Raw genomic sequence first — 26,837 nt, forward strand, 5'->3', positions numbered from 1 at the left:
CTACTGCCCTGATGTACCTTCTGGAGATCTCTGTCTCCGAAGTAGCCTGGTTCTGTGGAATACTTCGGTCTCCTTAAAGAAATCACGCCTGATAATGAAGGCTTGAAATTTAGCTTAGAGTGAAATGTGCACATGAATGGAGGGTGGAAGAAGGGTTCTCTATTCAGCTAATTCTCTATTTCACCTTTTAGCTACCTCTTCCACGTGTTTGGCATGTATCATTACATTTGAGTTGAGATATTCAATACACTGAAGTATGTCTCACAGTCTAGCATGGATAATTATAATAAGCATACTCAATCTCTTCCTTTAGTTTCATGAGGAAATTTTCTTTCTTTTCATGCCAATAAAACAACCTTCCCATTGTGTACTGAGCAGCTCCACACCTACACGGATCTGCCCAACAGACGCCTGGGTTTCAGTAGTGTGACTTCACCCTTTTTATATGCTCTTTTCAAACTCAGACAAAAGCTCTAGAGGTAAAAATATTAGAATATGTGTCATTTTGCATCTGTAAGTTATGGGCTGAAAATGCTATAAGGTAAATGTGCCCTTATAAAGGGAGAGAAAAATGACAGAAAACTGCTAATTACTTTCCCAAGGAGACTTCTTTCTGATCTTAGGTCAAACTTTAAAATTCTTTAAAATTCTTTTCTTTCATCTTTTCCTAGAAAAATATTCAGCAGTAGAAATCACAATGAATCAAGCAGCACCTACAGTCAATGAGTTACATAATCTTAGGACAAAGTATTAAGCCATAGATCTCCCTATTTTTACTTGTAAAATGAGAAGGAAGGTCATAGGTTTATTTTAAAGGATTAAGGTACATATTATTTTCTCTGGAACATGGAGGGCACTCAATATTTGTTACTGGTGTGACTGTTTATAACAGAAAACATTCTGATACAGTCCTTGTGTGGTTAATAGTTTTTAGGCAAATTTAGGAGCCAGGGCAGATTGAGCAGAAAGGAATGACGTCTCCTCTCAAGGTCAACCAAGACTGCCTGAGTCAGTTAACAGGACAAATGAACTTCCACTTTACAAGCTATACCTTCATTAGGCTCATTTCTTCTAAAATTCAGTCTATACTCAGTATGTTTCATCAGATTACACAACAGGTTATAGGGCTATACTATGGACTGATCATCATAAAAATATGAACAAATTAGTCTTTAGTTTTTTTCTTGGTTGGAATCTGAAAATTTGTTAGGCTGGCTTACACTGGACAGACATTTAATTCAGGAGATTATACTCATTCCTTGGTGAGAGGATGTTCTCAGGCTGTTAGTTTGGGCTAGTTGGCCCTCCTTGTCTGGCATTGATTCCAAAACTATTCGCATTTCCTGATCAATTCTGCAATTTTTATACAGAATTTCTGGTAGACTTAAGTACTAAGGACTAGATTCCATATATAAATAGATTGTACCTACACTTATTTGACTAGGGAATTATAGTTGAGATGGCTAATGGTCTCAATGAGGAAATTTTGGATACAATAAAGCAAATTTCCATGTTCAGAGGAAACACAGGCCTATATATAGTCTGCCTCACAGACCACAGATAAGGAGGATGGCAATACTAGTGGGCATTTTCTTTTTTGCAAATTAGTAAGAGATTTATTTTGAGATAATAAGTTTGTGATAATCAGTCTCTAATACAAAACCTACAATGATATCCACACTTCCCAATATGCACAATCTTGTATGATTCCCTCCTCTCGAATGTGGGCTGGACATACGGACTTGCTTCAAACCAACAGAATACGAAGGACGCAATGGAGTGTCACTTCTAAGACTAGATTACAAAAGCACTGTGCCTTCAATCCTGAGTGCCGTGTGGTGAGGCAGCCCAGTGGAGAAACCTAAATGCAAGTGACTGAGACCCACTAATAACCAGGCAGGTGTGAGGGCAGGATCCGCTTCCACATCAAGTCTTCAGATTCAACTGCAGAGGACAGTCTACAGAGGTCAGACAGCTTGACTGAAATCAGATGAAAGACCTTGAGTCAAAGGAACCTGGCTAAACTGTGCCTAGATTTCTGACCCAGAGAAACTGTGAGAGAGTAAATGTTAATTAAGGTCACTACACTTTGGGGTAACTTGTTATGCAGCAAACATGATACAATATGTAAGACAATGTTCAGCTTAGTAATAAGAAGTTATGATCATTTTTATCTATTCATTTATTGATCTATTCAACATTCTATAGATGTCCACCTTTTATCAAGACTGCATCATGATTTGGGAAGACCTCACATGGGGCTGTAGAGCCTCCAAAGAATAAAAGAGAAGGATCCATAAACCAGAATTCAGAGAAAAATGAGCAGGAAAAGCTTCCTGGGGAAAATGACATCATGGGTGAAGGCCAGGAGGCAGAAAGTACTATCGCATTTGAGAAACTACAGAAAGGAAAGCGGGCCTGAAGAGGGCACGGTTATAGAATGCAGGACTCTTCGGCCAGGGTACCAGTTAAGATAGCCTTGGTGTTACCTGAGTCCAAGTTCACCTCCGTGTACCTGTGCTGCCCCTTCATAGCAATGTTAACGAGACCATTTAAACATCCCCTCTATGTCCCAGTTCTTTCTTCTGGAAAATAAGGATAACAGTACACATTTGCATTGCTATGGCACCTAACACAAAATAAGTGCTGAAAATTGCTGGCTGTTATTATTGCTGTTTTTGTTATTTTTATTAGTAGCACTAGTAAGATGTGAGAGATCTTATGAGACTTACCAAGGAATTTTCATACTACTTTAGAAGCAATGGAAAACCAAGGAACAGATTTGACTGGGGGTGATCTCATAAGATAACCAGTTTATAATCATCATTCAAACAGCCCCATAAAGAATAAATCTGAGAAGAATAACACTGAAGGCTGGTGGGGAGTTAACAGATTGTCAACAATCATCTGACAGAGTCATGGTGCACACCACAGTAGCAGTGGTAATCGACAGCTCAGGGACAGAGGAGGATGATGAGAGGCAGAATTCAGACGCTTTGGAACTTGATTAGCTTCCGAGTGAGACAGAGAATGAGTCACACTTACACAAGGTTTAGGTAACTAAGTAAACGATACACAGTTTCAGAAACTGATACCCTCAGCAGATAGAGAAGGACTGGCTGGAAAAAGAATCTGTGAGTGTGAAATATCATCGATATTTAAAGGACTTCTGACTGAATATACAGATCTGACATTCAGGAAAGTGATTAAACTCAGAGCTAGAGAATATTTTGCGTCCCTAGCAAATAAAAGATACATGAAGCCATCAACTTTTTTCCTAAAGAAAGATACTTATCTATGTACAAAAATCTAAAGATCATCAATAGAATCTTGAATCCTGCAAAAGAAACTTGGAAGAAGAAACCAAAAATGTAAAAGGTTAATAAGAAAGACAAGATGTTACAGAATCCACTGGATAAAGATTCCTTCTAGGACAAGGAAGAGTATCATACAAGAGACTCAAGGGGTACAATAGATAATGTAAGAGCCAATAAAGGTCTTATGGATTTCCCATAGAACCATAGAATCACTGAGGACCTCACTGAGATCAGTTCCCATGGAAGGCTGGTGTAGAAGCCAGGATGTGATGATTGAGGAATGAGAAGATAAATGATCCTAAAATCATGCAAGATTACTACAGGGTAACCTTGCATTTATAACTATTTCTTTGTTTTTGTTTTAATGGAAGAAACATGTATCAATGGGGAAAGGAAAAGAGAAGAGCAAAATCAAAGTTCAGGAGAGGAAATGGTTTTAATGAGAAGATGGCTACAGAAGCAAGGTTCTTGAAAGATCTGGTGCTTAGAAGGTAAGAATGTTCTCATATTTGAGTATGTAATTACACTCTGAAGCTAGAGGCAAGATCATATCCAAGAGCGGAGGTACTAATGGTTGAGTTAGACCAGTGATTCTCAACTGGAGGGTGACTTTACCCCTCTCCAGGCAACCTTTAGTCATGTCTGGGGAACATTTTGTTTGCTACAATCAGGGGGTATAATGCTGTCATCTCGTGGGTAGAAGACAAGTATGCTGCTAAACTGTACAAGGTATAGGAAAGTTCCTCACAATATATAGTCCAAAATGCCGATAGTGCTGACATTAAGAAACCTGAGTTAGACATTTAAGGAGAGAGGAAAAAGTTTAAAATATCCACTGAGGAGAACAGGGAGCTGAAGATGGAACCATGCTATACTTACTTTACAATATTCAGTGCTCACTGCAGAATGAAAACCATTATTTTTAAACGACAATAATCTGCACTGCTGCGTAATTTTCTCCAGCAATATTAAGATGAAATATATGCTCAGAGAAGTGAAAAGTTAAATTGACAACATGAACAAGGTTTTACAAAACAGGTCTTAATAGAAGGACAAGAGAATCAGAGATACTGATAAATGAGCCATGATCCACTAAAGCGAAGGATCATGGTATCCAAGTAAAGAAATGATGAAACAAAAGGTAGCCGAAGGAGAGCAGACAGCAGACAGGAGCTTTGAATTTCCTATGAAAGTTTAATATGTGCATTGAGAGTAATTGAGCAAAAGTAAAGAGAGATAAAACACTGCAGCCAGAAGTTAAGAAACGGCCTTAGTATTTACTTTTCAGCACAGCTAGGATGATGGAAACTCATATCCACATAAGACCCAACAGGTAGACAGATGAAAAGCACTGAAAATAACAGACACTGGAAATGAGGATGATAGGACCTGAGAAGCTAGGGTGACAGGAAAAAAAAAAAAATCACACGGCGCCAGTTATACACTATTGTGTGTATACCTAAATTTCATGTCATATCTTTATTTAAACAATGATTCAAAAAGACACATGGACCCCAATGTTCACTGCAGCACTATATAGAATAGCCAGGACATGAGAGAAACCTAAATGTCCACCGAAGGAAGAATGGATAAAAAAAATGTGGTACATACAGAAAACAGAATATTACTCAGCCATAAATAATAAAATAATACCATTTGCAATGATATGGATGGGCCTAGAGATTGTTACACTGAGTGAAGTAAGTCAGATACATAAAGACAAGCATCATATGACATCACTCATATGTGGAATCTAAAAGAAAAAGTGCTGCAGATGATCTTAAAAAAACAGAAATGAGTTACAGATGTAGCAAACACACACATGGTCACCAGTGGGGAAAGTGGGGTACAGATAAATTGGGACACTGGAATTGACTATACATACTACTATTTAAAAAAAAAAGCGCTAAGTCATGTCTGACTCTTGCGATCCCATGAACTGTAGCTGCCAGGCTCCTCTGTCCATGGGATTCTCCAGGCAAGAATACTGGAGTGGGTTGCTATTTCCTTCTCCAGGGGAACTTCCTGACCCAGGAAGTTCCCAGGAATTGAGCCCAGGTCTCTCCCGCATTGCACGCAGATGCTTTACTGACTAAGCTACACAGGAAACCCCACCATAAATAGAACAGATAATTAATAAGGACCTACTGTGTAGCATAGGGAACTCTACTCAATAATCTGTAATGACTTATATGAGAAAAGAATCTTAAAAAGAATGGACACACATATATGTATAACTCATCCACTTTGCTGTCCAGCAGAAACACAACATTGTAAATCAACTATATACCAATAAAAATTAAAACAAGGAAACGACAAGCAATGAATAAACAGAAACTTCTGTTAGAACAGAGCGGGGAGACCAGAAGGGGGAGCTCTCACAACCTGCTACTACAGTTTGTTCTACAAGCGCAAACACTCATCTTTCCTGGAGAAGACTCAGCAAACGGAAAACCATGGGCTGTCTGTTCACTCTAGCCCTCCCAACTTCCTTTTCCCTTCTATAAAACTGTTCTTCCCTTGCTATGGGGGTATTTGCATGTGGCTTGTCATGGTTGCAGACCACAAATTTCACTTCTGTGTTTACCCCAAAGAAACCTATCTTTGCTGAAGAAAGATATGGCAGTCTTTTAGGTCAATAATTACCAAACATATACAGGAAAAGCAGGAACAAAAAGAGACTACCACAACAATTTTTAACAAAAAGGACTCTTTGTAGTATCTAACACTGAGAAGATCAAGGGATAAGTCACATAGGATCCAACAGTTGGGTGCTCAACAAGAGTGCTGAACCCATTTTTAGAACCCACCTTTCTAAACCAAGGGTTGATAGCCAAAGTTCCAGTCACAGTCTTTCAGGGTCCCATCCTACTGGCTTTTGCACTGAGTGGGTAAAGTATGAATAAAATTATCTAAGAGTAGAAGACTATTTTTCAGGCAAAATGTTGCCAGTGTCCAAATTCTTGCCTCAGAAGGTCTGACAATGGGAAGTTATCTACACTTAAATATCCCCCAGGACACAGCAATGAAATTAGGGCACAGAACCTAGAAACCGATTCTTAGCAGTGAATTCAAGACACAAAACAAAGAACAAGGTGCTAAAATTTCTAGCAACAAAGTAGAATACCTAGAGTCTACAGATAGAAGCAACATGGAAAAGAAGAATGTAGTATATAACCTTCAAACTCAAGAGAAAGCCGAGATAGCTGCCATTTCTTTTCAGCTTTAGATTGTTGCTCCAAATGCCACCGGTAGAATTTAGCACTGACTGCCACCAAAACCACCGAGGGGAGCTTGTTAAAAACTGACATTCTAGAACTTATCCCAGATGATTCACTCAATGTTTACACATTTCAGGAATCTATGTATTTAGCAGTTCATGGATTTAATACAGGATTGAAATTTGGAAACTAGTAGTATTTACTACTTGGACACATAGTCAATGAACATGAAATTGGGCAAACTCTGGGATATAGTGAGGGACAGGGAGCCCTGGCATGCTGCAGTCCATGAGGTCTCAGAGAGTCGGACAGGACTTAATGACCCAGCAAAAACAAGGATTTACTACTTAATACTGTCACACCTTCATCTCATCATTCTTAGGTCTGTTTCAGGCCCTATTCATTGAAAACTTATGATATGGCAGATGCTTTTCTAAGTGCATTAAAATACAATTTTAAAGTTCAACTGCCCCAACAACTTTACAATGAAGATATCATTTTTGAATATTGAAATGTGAAAATTAACATTTTCAATTTAAGGTAAGAAAATCAGACAAGACAACAGACATCTGAGCACCAGCAGCCTGATATCAGAGCCTGTTCTCTTTACAGTTATCATGATAAAACTATCCTAATAAAATAAACTTGTTCCTTTTACTTTCAACTAGAATTATGTATGTTGTTAAAAAGTCATCATATATTGACCATAAACCTGGGCAGTTACACAATTTAATGAAAACAAGAAAATTGTTGAAAACTCAATACAATCAGTTTGGCAAGCAAAACATTTCAAAATGCAAGATCATAAAAACAATGGATGTCCTTAGGGGTAAAAGTAGTACATAATTCCTATACACCTCCTCACACCCACTACCACTTCTGCATTTCCTTAACTCTAATATTAAATATGAGGTTAACTTGGACATTGACCAGTTCAGAAAAAGGTGGCAGCAAGAAATAAACATTCATCTCTCTGTACCATAATTATCCTGTCTTTTGCAAATCTGTCTCTTTTTTTTCTCTCAATCTATTTTCTTCATGTTTTCAGTGAATTTTAGTTAAGTATGTAGAATGCACTAGACACTGTGGCTCTCAGGACAAGCGTCAGGCTCACAGGGGCCTGAGTGTACCAGGGCTGGGGGTTTTCTAAAGAAGTCACACTGACTCTAAATTTTAAAGGAGAAATAGAACTGAGAGGATGAGGTTAGGGAGGAAGACCAGAAGAGAGCAGATGAAAGGAATGGACTGTATGTCAAGTCAAAAGTGTAGGAAAAACAAATAATTTTGTTAAAGTGAAATAAGAAAATTAGCTTGAAAGCACTTTCATGCCTTCTAAAAGAAGCCATCTTTGTACAATTAAAGTATGTGTCAATCTAATATCATTTATCAAACTAGATCTTTGAATACTTACATTTAATTCAGTTTTTAGCATTTCTTCAAGACAACGACCTACATGTTCTTCATCTTCTTTTGTGTCCATAACTATACAAACTTGTTGTGAAATTCTTTCTGAAATACAAAAGAGATGAAATTTTAGGCTTCAAATAGATTATGAAACAAAGCCCTAGTACACTGAAGCCTATACCGGCTACTCATAACAACTAATAGGGAGCTGCAGGCTCTGGGCCAAGTGCAGTGACCTGAACTACAGAGAGACATTCTTGACTCACTGACCAACCAAGCCAGTATCTATGCATTTAACATTTTGTGGGTGGATAACTGGGACATCATGTAAGCAACAGAAATAAGAGATCTTCAGAAATATCTGAAGAGAGTAACTGGAAGTGACAGTTATTTTGCTCAAGACTTCAATCCTTCTGCATTTACAAGGAATCCCCCAGGATCTGATAGAACCCCTTCTCTCAAGCAGATCCTCTCTTTCAGTTCAGTTCTTTCATCCTCAGTCGTCCCCTTCTCCTCCTGCCCTCAATCTTTCCCAGCATCAGGGTCTTTTCAAATGAGTGAGCTCTTCGCATGAGGTAGCCAAAGTATCGGAGTTTCAGCTTCAATATCAGTCCTTCCAATGAACACCCAGGACTGATCTCCTTTAGGATGGACTGGTTGGATTTCCTTGCAGTCCAAGGGACTATCAAGAGTCTCCTCCAACACCACAGATCAAAAGCATCAATTCTTCAGTGCTCAGCTTTCTTTATAGTCCAATTCTCACATCTGTACATGACTACTAGAAAACCATAGCCTTGACCAGATGGACCGTTGTTCGCAAAGTAATGTCTCTGCTTTTTAATATGCTATCTAAGTTGGTCATAACTTTCCTTCCAAGGAGTGAGCGTCTTTTAATTTCATGGCTGCAATCACCATCTGCAGTGATTTTGGAGGCCAGAAAATAAAGTCTGACACTGTTTCCACTGTCTCCCCATCTACTTGCCATGAAGTGATGGGACAAGATGCCAGCATCTTAGTTTCCTGAATGTTGAGCTTTAAGTCAACTTTTTCACTCTCCTCTTTCACTTTCATCAAGAGGGTCTTTAGTTGCTCTTCACTTTCTGCCATAAGGGTGGTGTCATCTGCATATCTGAGATTATTGATATTTCTCATGGCAATCTTGATTCCAGCTTGTACTTCATCCAGCCCAGAGTTTCTCATGATGTAATCTGCATATAGTTAAATAAGCAGGGCGACAATATACAGCCTTGACATACTCCTTTTCCTATTTGGAACTGGTCTGTTTTTCCATGTCCAGTTCTAACTGTTGCTTCCTGACGTGCATACAGGTTTCTCAAGAGGTAGGTCAGGTGGTCTGGTATTCCCATCTCTTTAAGAACTTTCCACAGTTTATTGTGATCCACATAGTCAAAGGCTTTGGCATAGTCAATGAAGCAGAAGTAGATGTTTTTCTGGAACTCTCTTGCTTTTTCAGTGACCCAAAAGATGTTGGCAATTTGATCTCTGGTTCTTCTGCCTTTTCTAAAATCAGCTTGAACATCTGGAAGTTCACGGTTCACATATTGCTGAAGCCTGGCTTAGAGAATTTTTAGCATTACTTTACTAGCGGGTGAGATGAGTGCAATTGTGTGGTAGTTTGAGCATTCTTTGGCATTTCCTTTCTTTGGGGTTGGAATGAAAACTGACCTTTTCCAGTCCTGTACCCATTGCTGAGTTTCCAAATCTGCTGACATATTGAGTGCAGCACTTTCACAGCATCATCTTTTAGGATTTGAAAGAGCTCAACTGGAATCCCATCATCTCTATTAGCTTTGTTTGTAGTGATGCTTCCTAAATATCCTCTCTTTAGGCCATCAGATATCTCCTGCATACAGTTCACTGTGCTATCTGGTACCTTGATGACACACAGCATTTTCCTTGCCATTCCTTTAGGTTCAGTCAATTCAATTAAAGTCCTGCCTGTTTAACTATTACCACAAGTTAAAATAGCCAAAAATAGTTATTCTCCAAATTTAGAAGGCTTGAAATGGTATAATTTAAAATCATAAGCTGTATGACATAGAGACAGTCACCTTGGTAAACCCTGGATACACTCTCACAAAATATGCACAGTCCTCCTTATAGCAGATATAAAATACAAGAAAAGGCTATATTACTACCAATTTAAGAAAATATTTCATGGTAGTATGTCAAGGACTTTTTTAAAAAGCCTAATTTTAAACAGGAGTCCCAAATCAAAGTAGGTTTAACACTTGACCCAGCTGCTTCTTACACTGGTAACTCCATATTATAGGCTTTCTATAAACACTGTTCTAGCAGTAGTTAATGATTCATCCAAACAAAGCTGAGAATGACAAACCATTTAAAATAATGTCACCAGCTAATGGTATTCCTATAACTATCCACTTCCCACTTACCAAGAGTATCGTATGTTCCGACAGTCATACCCTATATTCACATCAATTCTCATGATGATCATGCAAACAGTATTATTGTGAATCTATGCAACAGATTAAGGAAACTTTACTTCAGAGAAACAAAGTAACTTGCCCAATATCACAGGGTTATGATTAGAAGAAAAAGAATCCAAATCCAAAGAAATTAAGCACACAAACACACAGCTATTCTACAGCACTAAAATGAAAAGAGTTATCTGACATTAACTGAACATCAAGGATTTTCCTATGAAAGTTCCTAATGTTTCACAGTCATTATCCCATTTAATGGCTCAAAATAAATATGCACTATTAGCTAAGCATTATAATTCCTGTTTTTACTCATCACAAAGTACTTAAACCCAGGTCTTTCCAAAGCTTGTGCTTTTTCTATCATGCTGTCTACCTTATAATAATTACTGTAAAATAATGTGAAACATTCTTTTACATTCACTCTTTTACATCCTACAAATTCAACAAAACTAATACAGGCACAGTAATTTAAATAGATTGTGAGGATACTTCTATACTGAAAATGGACCTGCTATAATTATAATATCTTAAAATCATTTCATCCTTTTAGGACTGTGTTCAACCATCAGTAAGGCTCCTACCAAGTTGAAAATGTCTATACTTTTAAGTTACATAAGCCAAGACATGGAAGCAACCTAAACATCCATCAACAGAGGAATGCATAAAGAAGATGTGGTACATATATACAATGGAATATTACTCAACCATTAAAAAGAATGAAATAAAGTCATTTGCAGCAATGGTGAATAGACCTATGGATTGTCATAATGAGTGAAGGAAGTCAGACAGAAAAGGAGAAATATTGTTTGACATCCCTTATATGTGGTATCTAATAAAAAAAATGACACAAATGAACTTATTTACAAAACAGAAACAGACTCACAGACTTACAGAACAAATTCACAATTGCTGGGGGACGGAGGGAGGGATAGTTAGGGAGTCTGGGATGGACACACATACACAGCTGTATTTAAAGTGGGTCGCCAACAAGGACTTACTGTGTGGCACGTGGAGCTATGTTCAGTGTGATGTGGCAGCCTGGCAGACAGTAGCGTTTGGGGGGGCTGGACGCCTGTGTGTGTGGCCGAGTTCCTTCACTGCTCACTTGAACCACAACATTGTTGGTCAGTCATATCCCAGCGCAAAATGAAAATTTTAAATACAGGGGCCTAATTAAATATGATTAATAACACAAATGAGCGGTCCAGATAGTAAGTACTACGCAACATCACTGTGATTAGAAAGATATACTGCTTGACAATATTAGATAATTCTTTACACTAACATGAGCTAGGCGTTCACTCTTGAAAGGTGAGTAAGCTTTGCTTAGTGGAAGCAAGGGGTTTTGAAAGCTACGAAGGGAAACAAGATTTTTAAAAAAACTTAATGTTTTGGGGGGTAGAAAGAGTATAAGCATGAAGTTACTGTGATAAGATACAAGATTTTGATAAGATACAACAAGCACTCAAAAAAACATGGAATGATTCAGCAATGAACACTGTGAAGCCAGAATGTAACGGTCGCATGCTGTCCTGAACAATTGAGTGTCCTGAAAACTTCCGATCAGAAGCTTATAGTTATTGCTTGTAACTATAATATAAGCAATAGCTTTTGAAAACCAAGTTAATTCAAATATGTGTTATATTCTCTCAAATATTTGGAGACATATTTGGACTTTATAACATCCTAGTAAACGTCCGATTACACTTCCAAATGTTTCTCTCACATATCAAGAAATTATAATAAAAAATATAATGTGTAAGCATCAAGTAATTCACTACATATACAATGAATATCCGGCACCACAATAATTCTTACTAATTTATAAAATAATGCATACACAATACTTTTTAAAACAAAACACAACATATGCAGATATCCCTTCTTTGTTGCATCATATATCCTTTACCAAATTCCAAGCTCTATCAAGTGTAAATCAACAATAAATTAAAATTGACATTATCTCCCTTCAAAAATGAAGTACAGTTAGCCCTTGAACATGGATTTTATCTGCAAAGGATCCACTTATTCACAGTTTTTCAATAGAAAATAGTACATTCTTAGTACACTGCTATGTAATCCACAGTTGGTTGAACCCACAGACAAGGAGGACCAACTGTAAACTACATGTGGATTTTCAGTTTTGTGGAGGGTCAGTGCCTCTAATACCCATGTTGTCCAAAGATCAACTGTATAAATAAAATGGAGTAATTCAAAATCTATGATATTAACTTTATGCCATGTGTCAGCTGTTCTAAAAAGAAAGTTTTTTGGTTGGGGGGAGGGAATCTTTGCAATAAATTTTACGATAAATTTGCTCAAAATCACCTGCTTTTTAGACAAAAATGACACCTTTAAAATATCAAGGTTTTCAATTATTAATATATTTCTCTGTTTATTAATACCTTCCTAAATTTTTCTCAAAGCTTTATAATCTCCAGTACAGAGTCCTTTAGTAATTTTTGCTAAATATCTAAGCAACTTTGTTGATGCTATTGCAAATAATCTTTTACTATATTTTCTCTTTGTTCATACACAAAAATATATTAAGATTTTTATAGTTTTTGCATTCAGTAACTGTGCTAAATTCACTTATAAATTCTAAGAGGTTACAACTTATTTCCAATTTTTTATATATAAAAACATGTCAATTGTGAACAAAATTTTATCTCCTTTTTTCTAACTCATAATGTTTTAATCTGATAATGCAATCTTGGGAATATTGCTCCTATGTTTATGATAAAAATTAGCCTGTAATTCTTTTCTTCTAAGGTCCTTGTCAGATTTTTACTCAACATTTACACTGCCTTCATAGGATGAATTGGAAAATTGTTCTCTCTTTTTCTATTTTCTGGAAAAATGTGTTCAGTTCAGTTGCTCAGTCATGTCCAACTCTTTGCAACCCCATAGACTGCAGCACGCCAGGCTTCCCTGTTCATCACCAACTCCCGGAGTCCACCCAAACTCATGTCCATTGAGTCGGTGATGCCATCCAACCATCTCATCCTGTCATCCCTTTCTCCTCCTGCCTTCAATTTTTCCCAGCAACAGGTCTTTTCAAATGAGTCAGTTCTTCGCATCAGGTGGCCAAAGTATTGGAGTCTCAGCTTCAGCATCAGTCCTTCAGATGAATATTCAGGACTGATTTTCATTTAGGATGGACTGGTTGGATCTCCTTGCAATCCAAGGGACTCTCAAGAGTCTTCTCCAACACCACAGTTCAAAAGCATCAATTCTTCAGCACTCAGCTTTCTTTAAAATACAACTCTCACATCCATACATGACTACTAGAAAAACCATAGCCCTGACTAGATGTAACTTTATTGGCAAAGTAATGTCTGCTTTTTAATATGCTGTCTAGGTTAGTCATAACTTTTTTCCAAGGACTAAGTGTCTTTTAATTTCATGGCTACAGTCACCATGAAATTGATGTTATTTGACGTAAATTGATGTTATTTCTTCTTTTTAATGGTTTGGTAAAATTCACTGGTAAAAGCCAACTGCTTTTGTAGTAGTATTTTCAGTTAGATTCATATCTTAAATGGATAGACTACTCTTCCTAGTTGTATTTGCTTATGAATGTGTTCATTTGATCTAAATTTAAGTCATTTAGCATAAAGCTGTAGACTGAATGTTTGTGTTCCCTCTAAAACTCATATTGAAGCTTTAACCCCCAATGTGATATAGTATTAGGAGGCAGGGTCTGTGGGAGGTAAATAGGTTTAGATAAAATCATGAGAGTAAAGTCCCCATGGTGAGATTAGAGCCCTCATAAAAAGAGAAAAAGACACCAGATTTCCCTCTCTCATCCATGTAAGGATTCTGCAAGCCTGGATGAGAGCCCTTATCTGGAAAATAAAACTCCTAGCACTTGATCTTGGACTTCTCAGCTTCCAGAACTGTGAGAAATACACTGTTGTTTAAGCCATCCAGGCTACAGTATTTCATTATAGGGCTTCCCTGGTGACTCAGACTGTAAAGAATCTGCCTGCTATGCAGAAAACCCAAGTTCGATTCCAGGGTCCAAAAAATCTCTTGAAGAAGGGAACGGCTATTCACTCCAGTAATCTTGCCTGGAGAATTCCATGGACAGAGGAGGCTGGAAGGCCACAGTCCATGGGGTCACAAAGAGTCCAACACGACTGAGGAGCTAACACTTTCACTTTAAGATGACCAACAAAGTTATTTACAACATCTCATTGCAATGTCTATGATTTGCGCCAATGCTCTCTTTTCATTTCTGATGATAATCACTTGAGCCTTCAATATTTTTCATGTTGAGTTTTGCCAAGGTTTTATCAACTTTATTAACAGTTTCAAAAGAAAGTTTTATTGACTCTATCTTAGGCTTATTTTCTAACTCATGAATCCTTACTATTTTCTTCAATATCTTCTTCATTCCATTATCTTTGGTTTTAATTCACTGTTCTAATTTCTTACAAAAGATGCTTAAATAGTAGGCTCTCTACTTTTCCTTTTTTCTAATACAGTCAAACTTTGAACAACATGGGTTTAAACTGTGAGAATCCACTTGCAGACGGAGTCTTTTTCCATATATACATTCCACAGTACTACACAACTGTGACTAGTTAAATCTGCAGAGGCAGAACCTCAGACACAGAAGGTTAACTGTAAAGTTATCCATAAATTTTACACTGTGTGGAAGGTGAGGTTCCAGCACCTGTGTTTTTCAAGGATCAAAACTTAAGGCTTTAAATTTTCCTCTAATAACAGCTTAATTTATACATTAAACTTTGTGATATTTTTCAGTTTAAATTATTTCATTTTCATTTTTCTCACTGTATATACATTTCTAATTTCCACTGTAATTTCTCATTTGACTCACAGGTTATTAGTTTTTATTGTTTTTATTAGTCTGCTATTGTGCAATGAATGGTCAAAAATTTAGCAGCTTAAAACACCAACTAATTAATTCACAGTTCCATAAGGCAGACAAGAGAGAGAGAGAAAGAGCAAAAGAGAGCATGAGCATGCCCAAGGGGGCTCACACATAGAGAAACGACAAAGCAAATGGGGCAAGATATAAAAAATCAGTGTAATGGTGATCTGCATTAAACACAGATGGAAGTTATATGTACTATTCTTACACCTTTTAAGGGATTCCCTGGTATCTCAACTGGTAAAGAATCCACCTGCAATGCAGGAGACCCAGGTTCAACCCCTGGGTCGGGAAGATCCCCTGGAGAAGGGATAGGCTACCCACTCCAGTATTCTTGGGCTTCCCTGGTGGCTCAGCTGGTAAAGAATCCGTCTGCAATGCGGGAGTCCTGGGATTTGATCCCTGAGTTGGGAAGATTCCCTGGAGAAGGGAACAGCTACCCACTCCAGTATTCCAGCCTGGAGAATTCCTTGGGGTTGCAAAGAGTTGGACACAACCGAGTGACTTTCACTCAGTCTGCATAAAAGACAGATGGAAGTTATATGTACTATTCTTACATCTTTTATGTTTACATCTTTTAGACCTGAGTAAAAAACAAATGGAAGTCATATGTACTATTCTTACATCTTTTAAGTTTGAAAGTATATTAAAATAAATATTCAAATCCACAAAACAAACAACACAGAATTAAAAATAAATTTATATACACATATATACACATAGTCAGAGACTTTAAAATTCATCTAAAATTTTAATTATGTGAGATGATGGATCTGTTACCTAACCTTGCTGTGTAATCATTTCACAATACATACAATCAACAAATATGATTGCATTTGATGTACAACTTAAAATGTTTTATGTCAATTATATCTTAATAAGTTCTTCTCTCTGTTCATTAAAGATCAACTGAGCAAAACATAAATAAGGACCTAGATTCAAGGCAATGTAACATAATAATGAAAAAAGTGAATCTTTTATCATGTGGTTTATGTACTGTCTGCTGATCTCAGTAATTCTCACTTATATTCTACACAGAGGTCTGTGCCAGTTGGCCACTTTCTTACAGTTTCTACTGTCCATATCAATATCCTTTACCAGCAACAATGATTAATTTTCTGCCTGACAGTGGTCATTTAAAGTCTAAACTAGGTTCAACTGGTTCTCAACCGTGGTTGCACATAAGAATCAACTCTCAGTATCCTTTTGGCTTTGCCTTTATATTTTTAAAATACATATGTGTATAACTCAACCAACAAGATCCTTCCTCTATTTTCTGAAGCTCCAAAAGTGATTCTGATGCTCAGCCAGGATGAAAGTCTCAGCTTACTCACTGCACTAATTTGCTATATTGTGAGATTTATAAAGATTTCTGTATCTTTAAAAATACACAAATTACCTACTATAGTTGTTTAATTCCCCCAAAATGGTATAAGTCTTTTTGAGTGTAATCATTTGGGGGTACTTTTTCAGTTTTCTATCATGTGCATATTGTGGTAATTGGAGAATGACAAGTTTAGTGAGAAAAAAACGTGCTGGGTTACTCATTTTCCTTTGATATTTGGGGTGTGAAACTTTTAAAGAAACCCAAATCCACCCAACTCCTACACTGATCTGCATGACTCACTGGGGTTTACAATGTAGCCATTTCTTGCTCAATACTGTAAAGGCAATACCATAAGAATAAAATGCCATGTTTATATTTCAATTGCAGGTATTAAGCACTTCTTGGGTGTCCAATATTGGTTAAAATACTGAGGCAAATGCAGTTTTTCAAAATTTTACACAAATTTTGTATCTGAAAGATTCTAAAAATAATATAGTCATATTTTGACAGCATTTTACACATGTATGAAATGAGAAAAGGGACTAACAATTTCTATGTAAAGCCATTTTTTCTATTAATATAAGGAGTCTGTTCTGTGCTTAGTCGCTTCAGTTGTGTCTGACTCTTTGTGACCCCATGGACTGCAGCCTATCAGGTTCCTCTGGCCATGGGATTCTCCAGGCAGGAATACTGGAGTGGGTTGCCATGCCCTTCTCCAGGGGATCTTTCTGACCCAGGGATCGAACTCGCGTCTCCTGCATTGCAAGTAGATTCTTAACCACTGGGCCATCAGGGAAGCCCAATATAAGGAGTTTATAAGTATCTAAAAGAAGACATGAGAATAATAAAAGATCCTACAGGAGGATTAATGAAGATTGTATGAGTTAACATATGTAAAATTATGCAGAATGCTTTGTACAAGTATATCCCCAATAAATATTCACAGAATAAATGCTTTTATGGTCATATACATTCAGTAAGATATAAATTAAGACTCCTTTTATATTATCAGAACATGGCCCACCTCTAATTCCACACAGTGTCTTGCGGTCATCACCTTTCAGAGTTTGATAAACAATCCCTATCAACGTTGCCCCACTTTTTTTCCAAGTTTCAAAGTTTCACCAAACATGCAGTAGTTCTGTGTGGTAATGGAATACATATCTTTTCTTTTTTTTGCCCACACCAGGTAGCATGCAGATTCTTAGTTCCCTGATCAGAGATCAAACCCAGGGACCCAGGAATGAGAGCAGAAAGTCCTAACCAGTGGATCACCAGGGAAGTCCTGGAATATACATCTTAAGTAATAAATAGTACCCTGTTTTCACCACTGAGATCTTCTGAAGCTAAAATAGATACCTTCTAATTCTAATTATTCATGTCTTTATTTGTCCACTAGACCTAGGCTAACCCATCTCGTGTTTGTGCCAAGTGGTTCAGCCATGTCCAACTCTTTACAGCCCCATGGACTGCAGCTCGCCAGGCTTCTCTGCACATGGAATTTCTCAAGCAAGAATACTGGAGTGGGTTGCATTTCCTATTCTAGGGGACCTTCCCTAACCAGGGATCGAACCCATGTCTCCTGCATCTCCTGCATTGGCAGGTGGATTCTTCACCACTGTGCCACCTGGGACGCCCCATGTTAAAGCATCTTATATGATTTCTATTAATGATTTCACAAACACGCACTGACAACCTTAACTGACAATGTTGAAGTACTTAAGATCTTTATCAACAAAAGACATCTGCTATGACAGACTTGTGCCATGCAGATGGAAGGCTAAAATGAGGCAGAATGTAGCTATAGGAACAGAACTCAAATAAACTGGACCTCCTCAAATCCACATTTATTCTAGTATTCCTCAACTCAGGAAAAGGGGAGAAAGTGCACATATTTTAAATTCACTTTTTTCAGGAAGCACAAAACACTTTCTCAGCATAATATGATTAACCTTTATTATTTCTCAATGCAAACAAAGTATTTAACAACTTCCTTGAGGTTAATGATGAAATCAAAAGAAAAACAGAAGCCTTTACAATTCTTAATCTACTGTTCTAACTATTAATAAAGCACTTCTTAGAAGTTTTTAGAGGTTAAAAACAATAGCACTGGGGGAAAAAAACCATAAAATCATTTGACTTCCCAGAATCATAAAAACACTCACACAAGAATCTATTCTTTGTTCTCTCCCCTCAAACGACCTAAGGATAAATTGGAAAACCACTGAAATTAAATCATACCTGACCAGTCAACTTAATGACTAATATTATTCTGAGTTTCAATCTTCATACTAATGTCTTTTATAAACAACTTTTAAAAAATCTTTCTAAAAGAAACCTGTGTCACATGAGGAAATATTTTGATATCTAAACCAGTAGGGTACATCCCCCTAAAAAATCATTTTAAACATGTACTCTAATTTATACTAAATAATTTGATTTATATATCACATTTGGTGTCACACAGCTCTCAAAGGGACTTCACATAAAAAACTGGAACATAACTTGGAAATCAATAGGTTAGTATAAAACCTGTAAGCATTAATTTAACAAACTCAACATTTTCAGTTTGAGTGGAATCTTCCTCCCCATGCATGACAACTTCTAAATGGCCAAAGTATACATATGATTGCCAATAATTAATAATGATGCCAAAAATAATGTGCAACTTGATTTTACTTACTGGCTATGGTGATTAACTTCGTATGTCAACTTGATGGGGTCATAGGAAGCCCAGATATTTGGTCACACATAATTTGAGTGTTTGCTGTGGGTATTTTTAGGTGAGTTTAACATTTATATCTGTAAACTAAGTAAAGCAGATGTCTCTCCGTAATATGGGTGGGCCTCATCCAATCACTTGAAGACCCAAATAAAACAAATGGTTGACCCTCCCACCAAGTAAGAAATGAATCTCCTGTGTAACAGCTTTACACTGAAACCAGGCTCTTGGTGATTCCACAGAAATCTGCTGGCCTTTGGACTTGAACTGGGATACTGGCTTTGTAGATTTTAGACTTGTCAGTCTTGATAACCTATAATCATGTAACCCAATTCCTTGTTGTGTGTATACACATCTCATTTATTGTGTTTTTCTGAAGAACTCTGACAAACATTTATTGTGTTTTTCTGAAGAACACTGACAAAAAAGAATTTTAAGCATTTTTCAACAGATAATTCAGTATCATAAAGTCCTCACTAGAGGATTCCCATTACTTTTATTTTACATGGGGCAGCATATGATCACCCCCAACTCCTTAGGTTTTACACCTTATTCTTCAGTCACTAAATCATAGCACCTCCAATTCCCTGGACACATCACAATCCTTCTGCTTAAAGTTCATGATCCCCCTACCTACAGTGCCATTACATTTCCTTGTCTAATTCTCCAGTAAGGGCTACAGCAAGCATCATCTGCATTAGTAACAACAGGCAAATGTTTTAGATGTATTTCGGTGGTAAGAGAAAAAAGGGGGAGATAGTAACAGAATCACCAGGAAGACATTTTTGAAACTACAGTCCTCCATCTGCAAACCTCCAGTTCTGATACATAAAAATCTCTCTCTCAAACACACATAACCACAAAACTAGGATCCTCCTTATATCCAAGAATGAATCACCACATTGCTAAATCTAAGTGTTCCTGGGGAAAGGTCTCTCACCATAGAGTTTCCAAACAGGAAAGAAATCCACATATATTGTGTCCCTAGTAAATCTATCCACGAAGCATATGGTCAGGTGGTACACACCAACAGAGCCATATCAGTTCCTTATAGCCAGCCATCATTCTGGTTGTCAGTGCATTCATACTGATTATTTAGTACTCATGCCATTCTATAATTATTTGTAATATTGCATTGCTTTTAACTATGGTAATACTTTTATACATTATTTCATTTAATCATCCCCAAAACCAAGGAGAGCAATTTCCCATTTTACAGATGAGCTAAGTGAGGCTATAGAGCCAGTTAAGTTGCCCAAGATCATACTGCCATGCACTGTGAACTTCAAGTTTTCTAACTCAAATCTATGGAAGGTAGTATCCTAAAAGATATTTCTCTCTCTCATACTGTTTTGCATTTTATTTTGTCTTCATTATAGTTTTTACAATGAATTATATTATCTATTTGTTCTTTTCTCCCCAAAATCACAAACCCCTAACTCTGTAACTTACAATTTTCCAACACCAACCCCAGGTTTTAGCATAGGGCACCAAGAAGATATTCAACACTGATTAGTTTCCAAGCTCTGTGCAAGGATCATAATCAAGACACTGTTAATGGTGTGAACTGTGTCCCGCTCAAAATGTCTGTTGGAGCTCTAAATACCAGTTCCTCAGAATGTGGCTATATTTAGAGATATGAACTTTAAGAGTAATCAAGAGTAATCAATTGCACACAGACAGGCACAGAGGTAAGACCCTGTGAAGACACAGGTGGAAGATGTTAGGCAATCCACAAGTCAAATACACAAGCCTCAGAAAAACCTAGTCCTGCCGAAATCATGATCTCAGACTTTAAGCCTCCAGAATTGTGAGAAAGTTAATTTCTGTTGTTCAGGCCACCCAGTGTTTGTACTTTATTATGGCAGCCCCAGAAAACTAATATACAAATTCTCTGTCTTAAATTTGTTGAATAAAAATTACCTTTGTTGGCCATATCTCATCTCATTTTTCAGACCAGGATGCAATACAAATTTGCAAATATAAAGAAGTAACTAGATATCTCGAATGAGAGATCAGAAATTATATCAGGAGACTCTAACTTTAGAGAAAGGAATTTAAAAATTGTTGCATTTTTTATTATTTATTTATTTATTTCCCATTTATTTTTATTAGTTGGAGGCTAATTACTTTACAATACTGTAGTGGATTTTGCCATACATTGACGTGAATCAGCCATGGATTTACATGTGTTCCCCATCCTGAACCCCCCTCCCACCTCCCTCCCCATCCCATCCCTCTGGGGCATTTTTTAATTCCTATCTCTAAAGTTAGATTCAATATACAAGCAGCTCATGCAGCTCAATACCAGAAAAACAAACAACCCAAATAAAAAATGGACAGAAGACATAACCAGATATTTCTCCAAAGAAGACATACAGATGGCCAACAAACACATGAAAGGATGCTCAACATTGCTCATTATTAGAGAAATGCAAATGAAAACTACAATGAAATATCATCTCACACCAGTCAGAATGGCCATCATCAAAAAATCTACAAACAATAAATGATGGAGAGGGTGTGGGGAAAACGGAACCCTCTTGCACAGTTGGTGGGAATGTAAATTAATACAGCCTCTATGGACAACAGCATGGAGATGCCTTTAAAAATTAGGAATAAAACTACCATATTACTCAGCAATCCCACTACTGGGCATATATCCTCTAAGAAAACCATAACTGAAAAAGACACATGTACCACAACATTCACTGCAGCACTTATTTACAACAACCAGGACAATGGGAGCAATCTAGACGTCCATCAACAGATAAATGGATAAAGAAGCTGTGGTACATGTATACAATGGAATATTACTCAGCCATAAAAAGGAGTGAACTTGAGTCAGTTCTAATGGATGAACCTACAGCCTGTTATACAGAACAAAGTAAGTCAAAAAGAGAAAAACAAGTATCATACATTAATACATATAGATAGATTGAGAAAAATGGTACGGATGGACCTACTTGCAAGGCATGAATAGAGAGACAGATAGAGAGAGCAGGCTTGTGGACACAGTATGGGTATGAGAGGGTAGGATGAACGGAGAGAATAGCACTGAAACACACACATTACCATATGTAAAATAGATAGCTAATAGGAAGTTTCTACGTAACACAGGGAGTTCAACCAGGTATTGCGACAACCTAGAGGGATGGGATGGGGTGGAAGATGGAGGGGGGAGGGTTCAAGAGGGAAGGGATATATATACACTTATGGTTTATTTGTGTTGTATGGCAAAAACCAACACAACATGGTAAAAAAAATTATCCTTCCATTAAAAATACATTTTAAAAAGAGGTGGAGGAACAATTGGATATTCACATATAAAAATGAACCTTACACTTCATGCACAAAAATCATACATAAATGATATGAAATAATTAGTGCAAATGTAAGGTCTCAAGTTTCAAAAGAAAACACAAAGGAAAATATATATATCTTGGTATTAGGTAGAATGTCCTGATATGACACTAGAATCATAATGTATAACAGATAGAATGATAAATTAGAATTCGTTAAAACTAACAAAACTTTGCTTAACAAATGATACTTCTAAGAGAATGAAAAGACAAGGTACAAACTAGGAAAAAATATTTGCATATCACATATTCAACAAAGAATCTGCATCCAGCATATGTAAAAATCTCTCAAAACTCAACAGCAAGAAAATAAACAACCCATTTAAAATGAGTGGAAAGACTTAAAATAGGTATTTCACCTAAAAGGATCTATCAATGGGCATAAAAAGTACATGAAGATATTAAAAAGATCATATACATCATGACGAAGTAGGTTTTATTCCAGGGATGCAAGGATTCTTTAATATTCATAAAATCAATCAATATGATGCACCATATTAACAAATTAAAAGAAAAATCACATGATTATCCCAATAGATGAAGAGAAAAACTTTGACAAAATTCAACACCCATTTATGATGAAAACTCTCCAGAAAGCAGGCCCAGAAGGAACATACTTCAACATAATAAAAGACGTGTACTACAAACCCACAATAAACATTATCCTCATTGGCAAAAATTGAAAGCATTTCCTCTAAAATCAGGAACAACACAAGGGTGCCCACCCTCACCACAACTATACAACATAGTTTTGGAAGTCCTAGTCACAGAAATCAGAGAAGAAAAAGAAATAAAAGGAATCCAGATTGGAAAAGAAGAAGTCAAACTCTCACTGTTTGCAGATGACATGATTCTCTACAGAGAAAACCCTGAAGATACCACCAGAAAATTACTAGAGCTAATTAATGAATATAGTAAAGTTGTAAGATATAAAATTAATACACAGAAATCCCTTCCATTCCTATAGACTAACAATGAAAAAACAAATTAAGGAAACAATCCCATTTTCACCACTGCAATGAAAAGAATAAAATACTTAGGAATAAATTTACCTAAAGAAACAAAAGACCTATATATAGAAAACTACAAAACACTGATGAAAGAAGTCAAAGATGACACAAAGAGATGGAGAAATATACCATATTTGTGGACTGGAAGAATCAATACAGTGAAAATGAGTATACAACACAAAGCAATGTATAGATTCAATGCAATCCCTATAAAGCTACCAACAGCATTTTTCACAGAACTAGAACAGATAATTTCATGATTTGTATGGAAACATAAAAAACCTTGATGAGCCAAAGCAATATTGAGAAAGAAGAATGGAAATGGAAGAAACAACCTTCCTGACCTCAGACTATACTACAAAGCTAGTCATCAAGACAGTATGATACTGGCACAAAGACAGAAATATAGATCAGTGTAACAAAATACAAAGCCCAGAGATAAATCCACACACCTGTGGATACCTTATCTTTGACAAAGGAGCAAAAATAAACAACGGGGAAAAGACAATCTCTTTAAGAAGTTGTGCTGGGAAAACTGGTCAGCCACATATAAAAGAATTAAATTAGAACACTTTCTAACACCATACACAAAAATAAACTCAAAATGGATTAAAGATCTAATGTAAGACTATAAATTATAAAACTCATAGAGGAAAACATAGGCAGAACACTCTGACATAAATCACAGCAAGATCCTCTATGACCCACTACCCAGACTAATGGAATTAAAAACAAAAATAAACAAATGGGACCTAAAAAAACTTAAAAGCTTTTGCACAATGAAGGAAACTATAAGCAAGGTGAAAAGGCAGCTTTCAGAATGAGAGAAAATAATAGCAAATTAAACAACTGACAAGGAATTAACCTCCAAAATATACAAGCAGATTATGCAATTGAATATCAGAAGAATGAGCAACCAAATCAAAAAGTGGGCCAAAGAACTAAACAGACATTTCTCCAAAGAAGACATACAGATGGCTAACAAACACAGGAAAAGATGCTAAACATCACTCACTATTCAGTTCAGTTTAGTTCAGTCGCTTAGTTGTATCTGACTCTTTGCGACCCCATGGACTGGAGCACACCAGGCTTCCCTGTCCATCACCAACTTCCGGAGTCTACTCAAACTCATGTCCATTGAGTCGGTGATGCCGTCCAACCATCTCATGCTCTGTCAACTCCTCCTCCTGCCTTCAATCTTTCCCAGCATCAGGGACTTTCAAATGAGTCAGTTCTTCACATCAGGTGGCGAAAGTACTGGAGTTTCAGCTTCAGCATCAGTGCTTCCAATGAATATTCAGGACCAATTTCCTTTAGGATGGACTGGTTGGATCTCCTTGCTGTCCAAGAAGACTCTCAAGAGTCTCCAAAACCACAGTTCAAAAGCATCAAAACATGGTCCATTGGAGAAGAGAATGGCAAACCCCTTCAGTATTCTTGCCTTGAGAACCCCATGAACAGTATTAAAAGGCAAAAAGATAGGACACTGAAAGATGAACTCCTCAGGTTGGTAGGTGCCCAATATGCTACTGTAGATCAGTGGAGAAATAACTCCAGAAAGAATGAGTAACTCCAGAAAGAATGAAGGGAGGGAGCCAAAGCAAAAAAATGTCCAGTTGTGGATGTGACTGGTGATGGATGTAAAGTCCGATACCGTAAAGAACAATACCACATAGGAACCTGGAATGTTAGGTCCATAAATCAAGGTAAATTAGAAGTGGTCAAACAGGAGATGGCAAGACAGAACATTGACATTTTAGGAATCAGCAAACTAAAATGGACTGGAACAGGTGAATTGAACTCAGATGACCATTATATCTACAACTGTGGGCAAGAATCTCTTAGAAGAAAAGGAGTAGCCATCATGGTCAACAAAAAAGTCCGAAATGCAGTACTTGGATGCAATCTCAAAAATGACAGAATGAATTCTGTTCATTTCCAAGGCAAACCATTCAATATCACAGTAATCCAAGTCTATGCCCCGACCAGTAATGCTGAAGCAGCTGAAGTTGAATGATTCTATGAAGACCAACAAGACCTTCTAGAACTAATGCCCCAAAACGATGTCCTTTGGGGACTGGAATGCAAAGGTAGGAAGTTAAGAAATACCTGGAGCAACAGGTAGATTTGCCTTGGAGTACAGAATGAAGCAGGGCAAAGACTAATAGAGTATTGCCAAGAGAACACACTGGTCATAGCAAACACCCTTAATCATTATTAGAGAAATGTATATCAAAACCACAATGAGATATCATCTCATACCTGTCAGAACGGCCACCATCAAAAAGTCTACCTACAATAAATTCTGGAGAGGGTGTGGATAAAAGGGAACCCTCTTACACTGCTGGTGGGAAGAAAAACTGGTACAGCCACTATGGAGAATAGTGTGGAGATTCCTTTAAAAACTGGAAATAGAACTGGCACACGACCCAGCAATCCCACTGCTGGGCTTACACACTGAGGAACCAGAAGTGAAAGAACACATGCACCCCAATGTTCATCGCAGCACTGTTTACAATAGCCAGGACATGGAAGCAACCTAGATGCCCATAGGCAGACGAATGGATAAGGAAGCTTTGGTACATATACACAATGGAATATTACTCAGCTATAAAAAGGAATGCATCTGAGTCAGTTCTAATGAGGTGGATGAAACTGGAGCCTATTATACAGAGTGAAGTAAGTCAGAAAGAGAAACACCAATACAGTATATTAACGCATATATATGGAATGCATTATATATATGGAATATATATGTGGAATTTAGAAAGACAGTAATGACGATCCCATATGCAAGGCAGCAAAAGAGACACAGATGTAAAGAACAGACTTTTGGACTCTGTGGGAGAAGGCAAGGATGGGATGATTTGACAGAATAGCATTGAAACGTGTATGGAAAAATAGATGACCAGTGCAAGTTCCATGCATGAAGCAGGGCACTCAAAGTCAGTGCTCCGGGACAACCCAGAAGGATGGGGTGGGGAGGGAGGTGGAAGGGGGGTTCAGTATGGGGGAACACATGTGCACCCATGGCTTATTCATGCCCATGTGTGGCAAATACCATCATAATATTGTAATTATCCTCCAATTAAAGTAAAAAAAAAAT

The 26,837-nt window shown here is 37.2% G+C and overlaps 1 protein-coding gene across 4 annotated transcripts in view; it reads right to left on the reverse strand.

The window, feature by feature from the left end:
* CRPPA (CDP-L-ribitol pyrophosphorylase A) overlaps positions 1–26,837 on the reverse strand; it is a 338,948-nt gene that overhangs the window by 178,287 nt on the left and 133,824 nt on the right. For all 4 annotated transcript variants that reach the window (XR_009696636.1, XM_061165011.1, XM_061165008.1 and 1 more), the window contains exon 6: positions 7,950–8,047. Coding sequence is in view for 3 of the 4 variants with exons in the window: in XM_061165011.1 (XP_061020994.1) it covers positions 7,950–8,047 (98 nt within the window). In the remaining variant the exon portion in view is untranslated. The remainder of the gene's footprint in view (positions 1–7,949; positions 8,048–26,837) is intronic.

Source organism: Dama dama, chromosome 18 (genome assembly GCF_033118175.1).
Source record: "Dama dama isolate Ldn47 chromosome 18, ASM3311817v1, whole genome shotgun sequence".
Classification (NCBI taxonomy): Eukaryota; Metazoa; Chordata; class Mammalia; order Artiodactyla; family Cervidae; genus Dama; species Dama dama.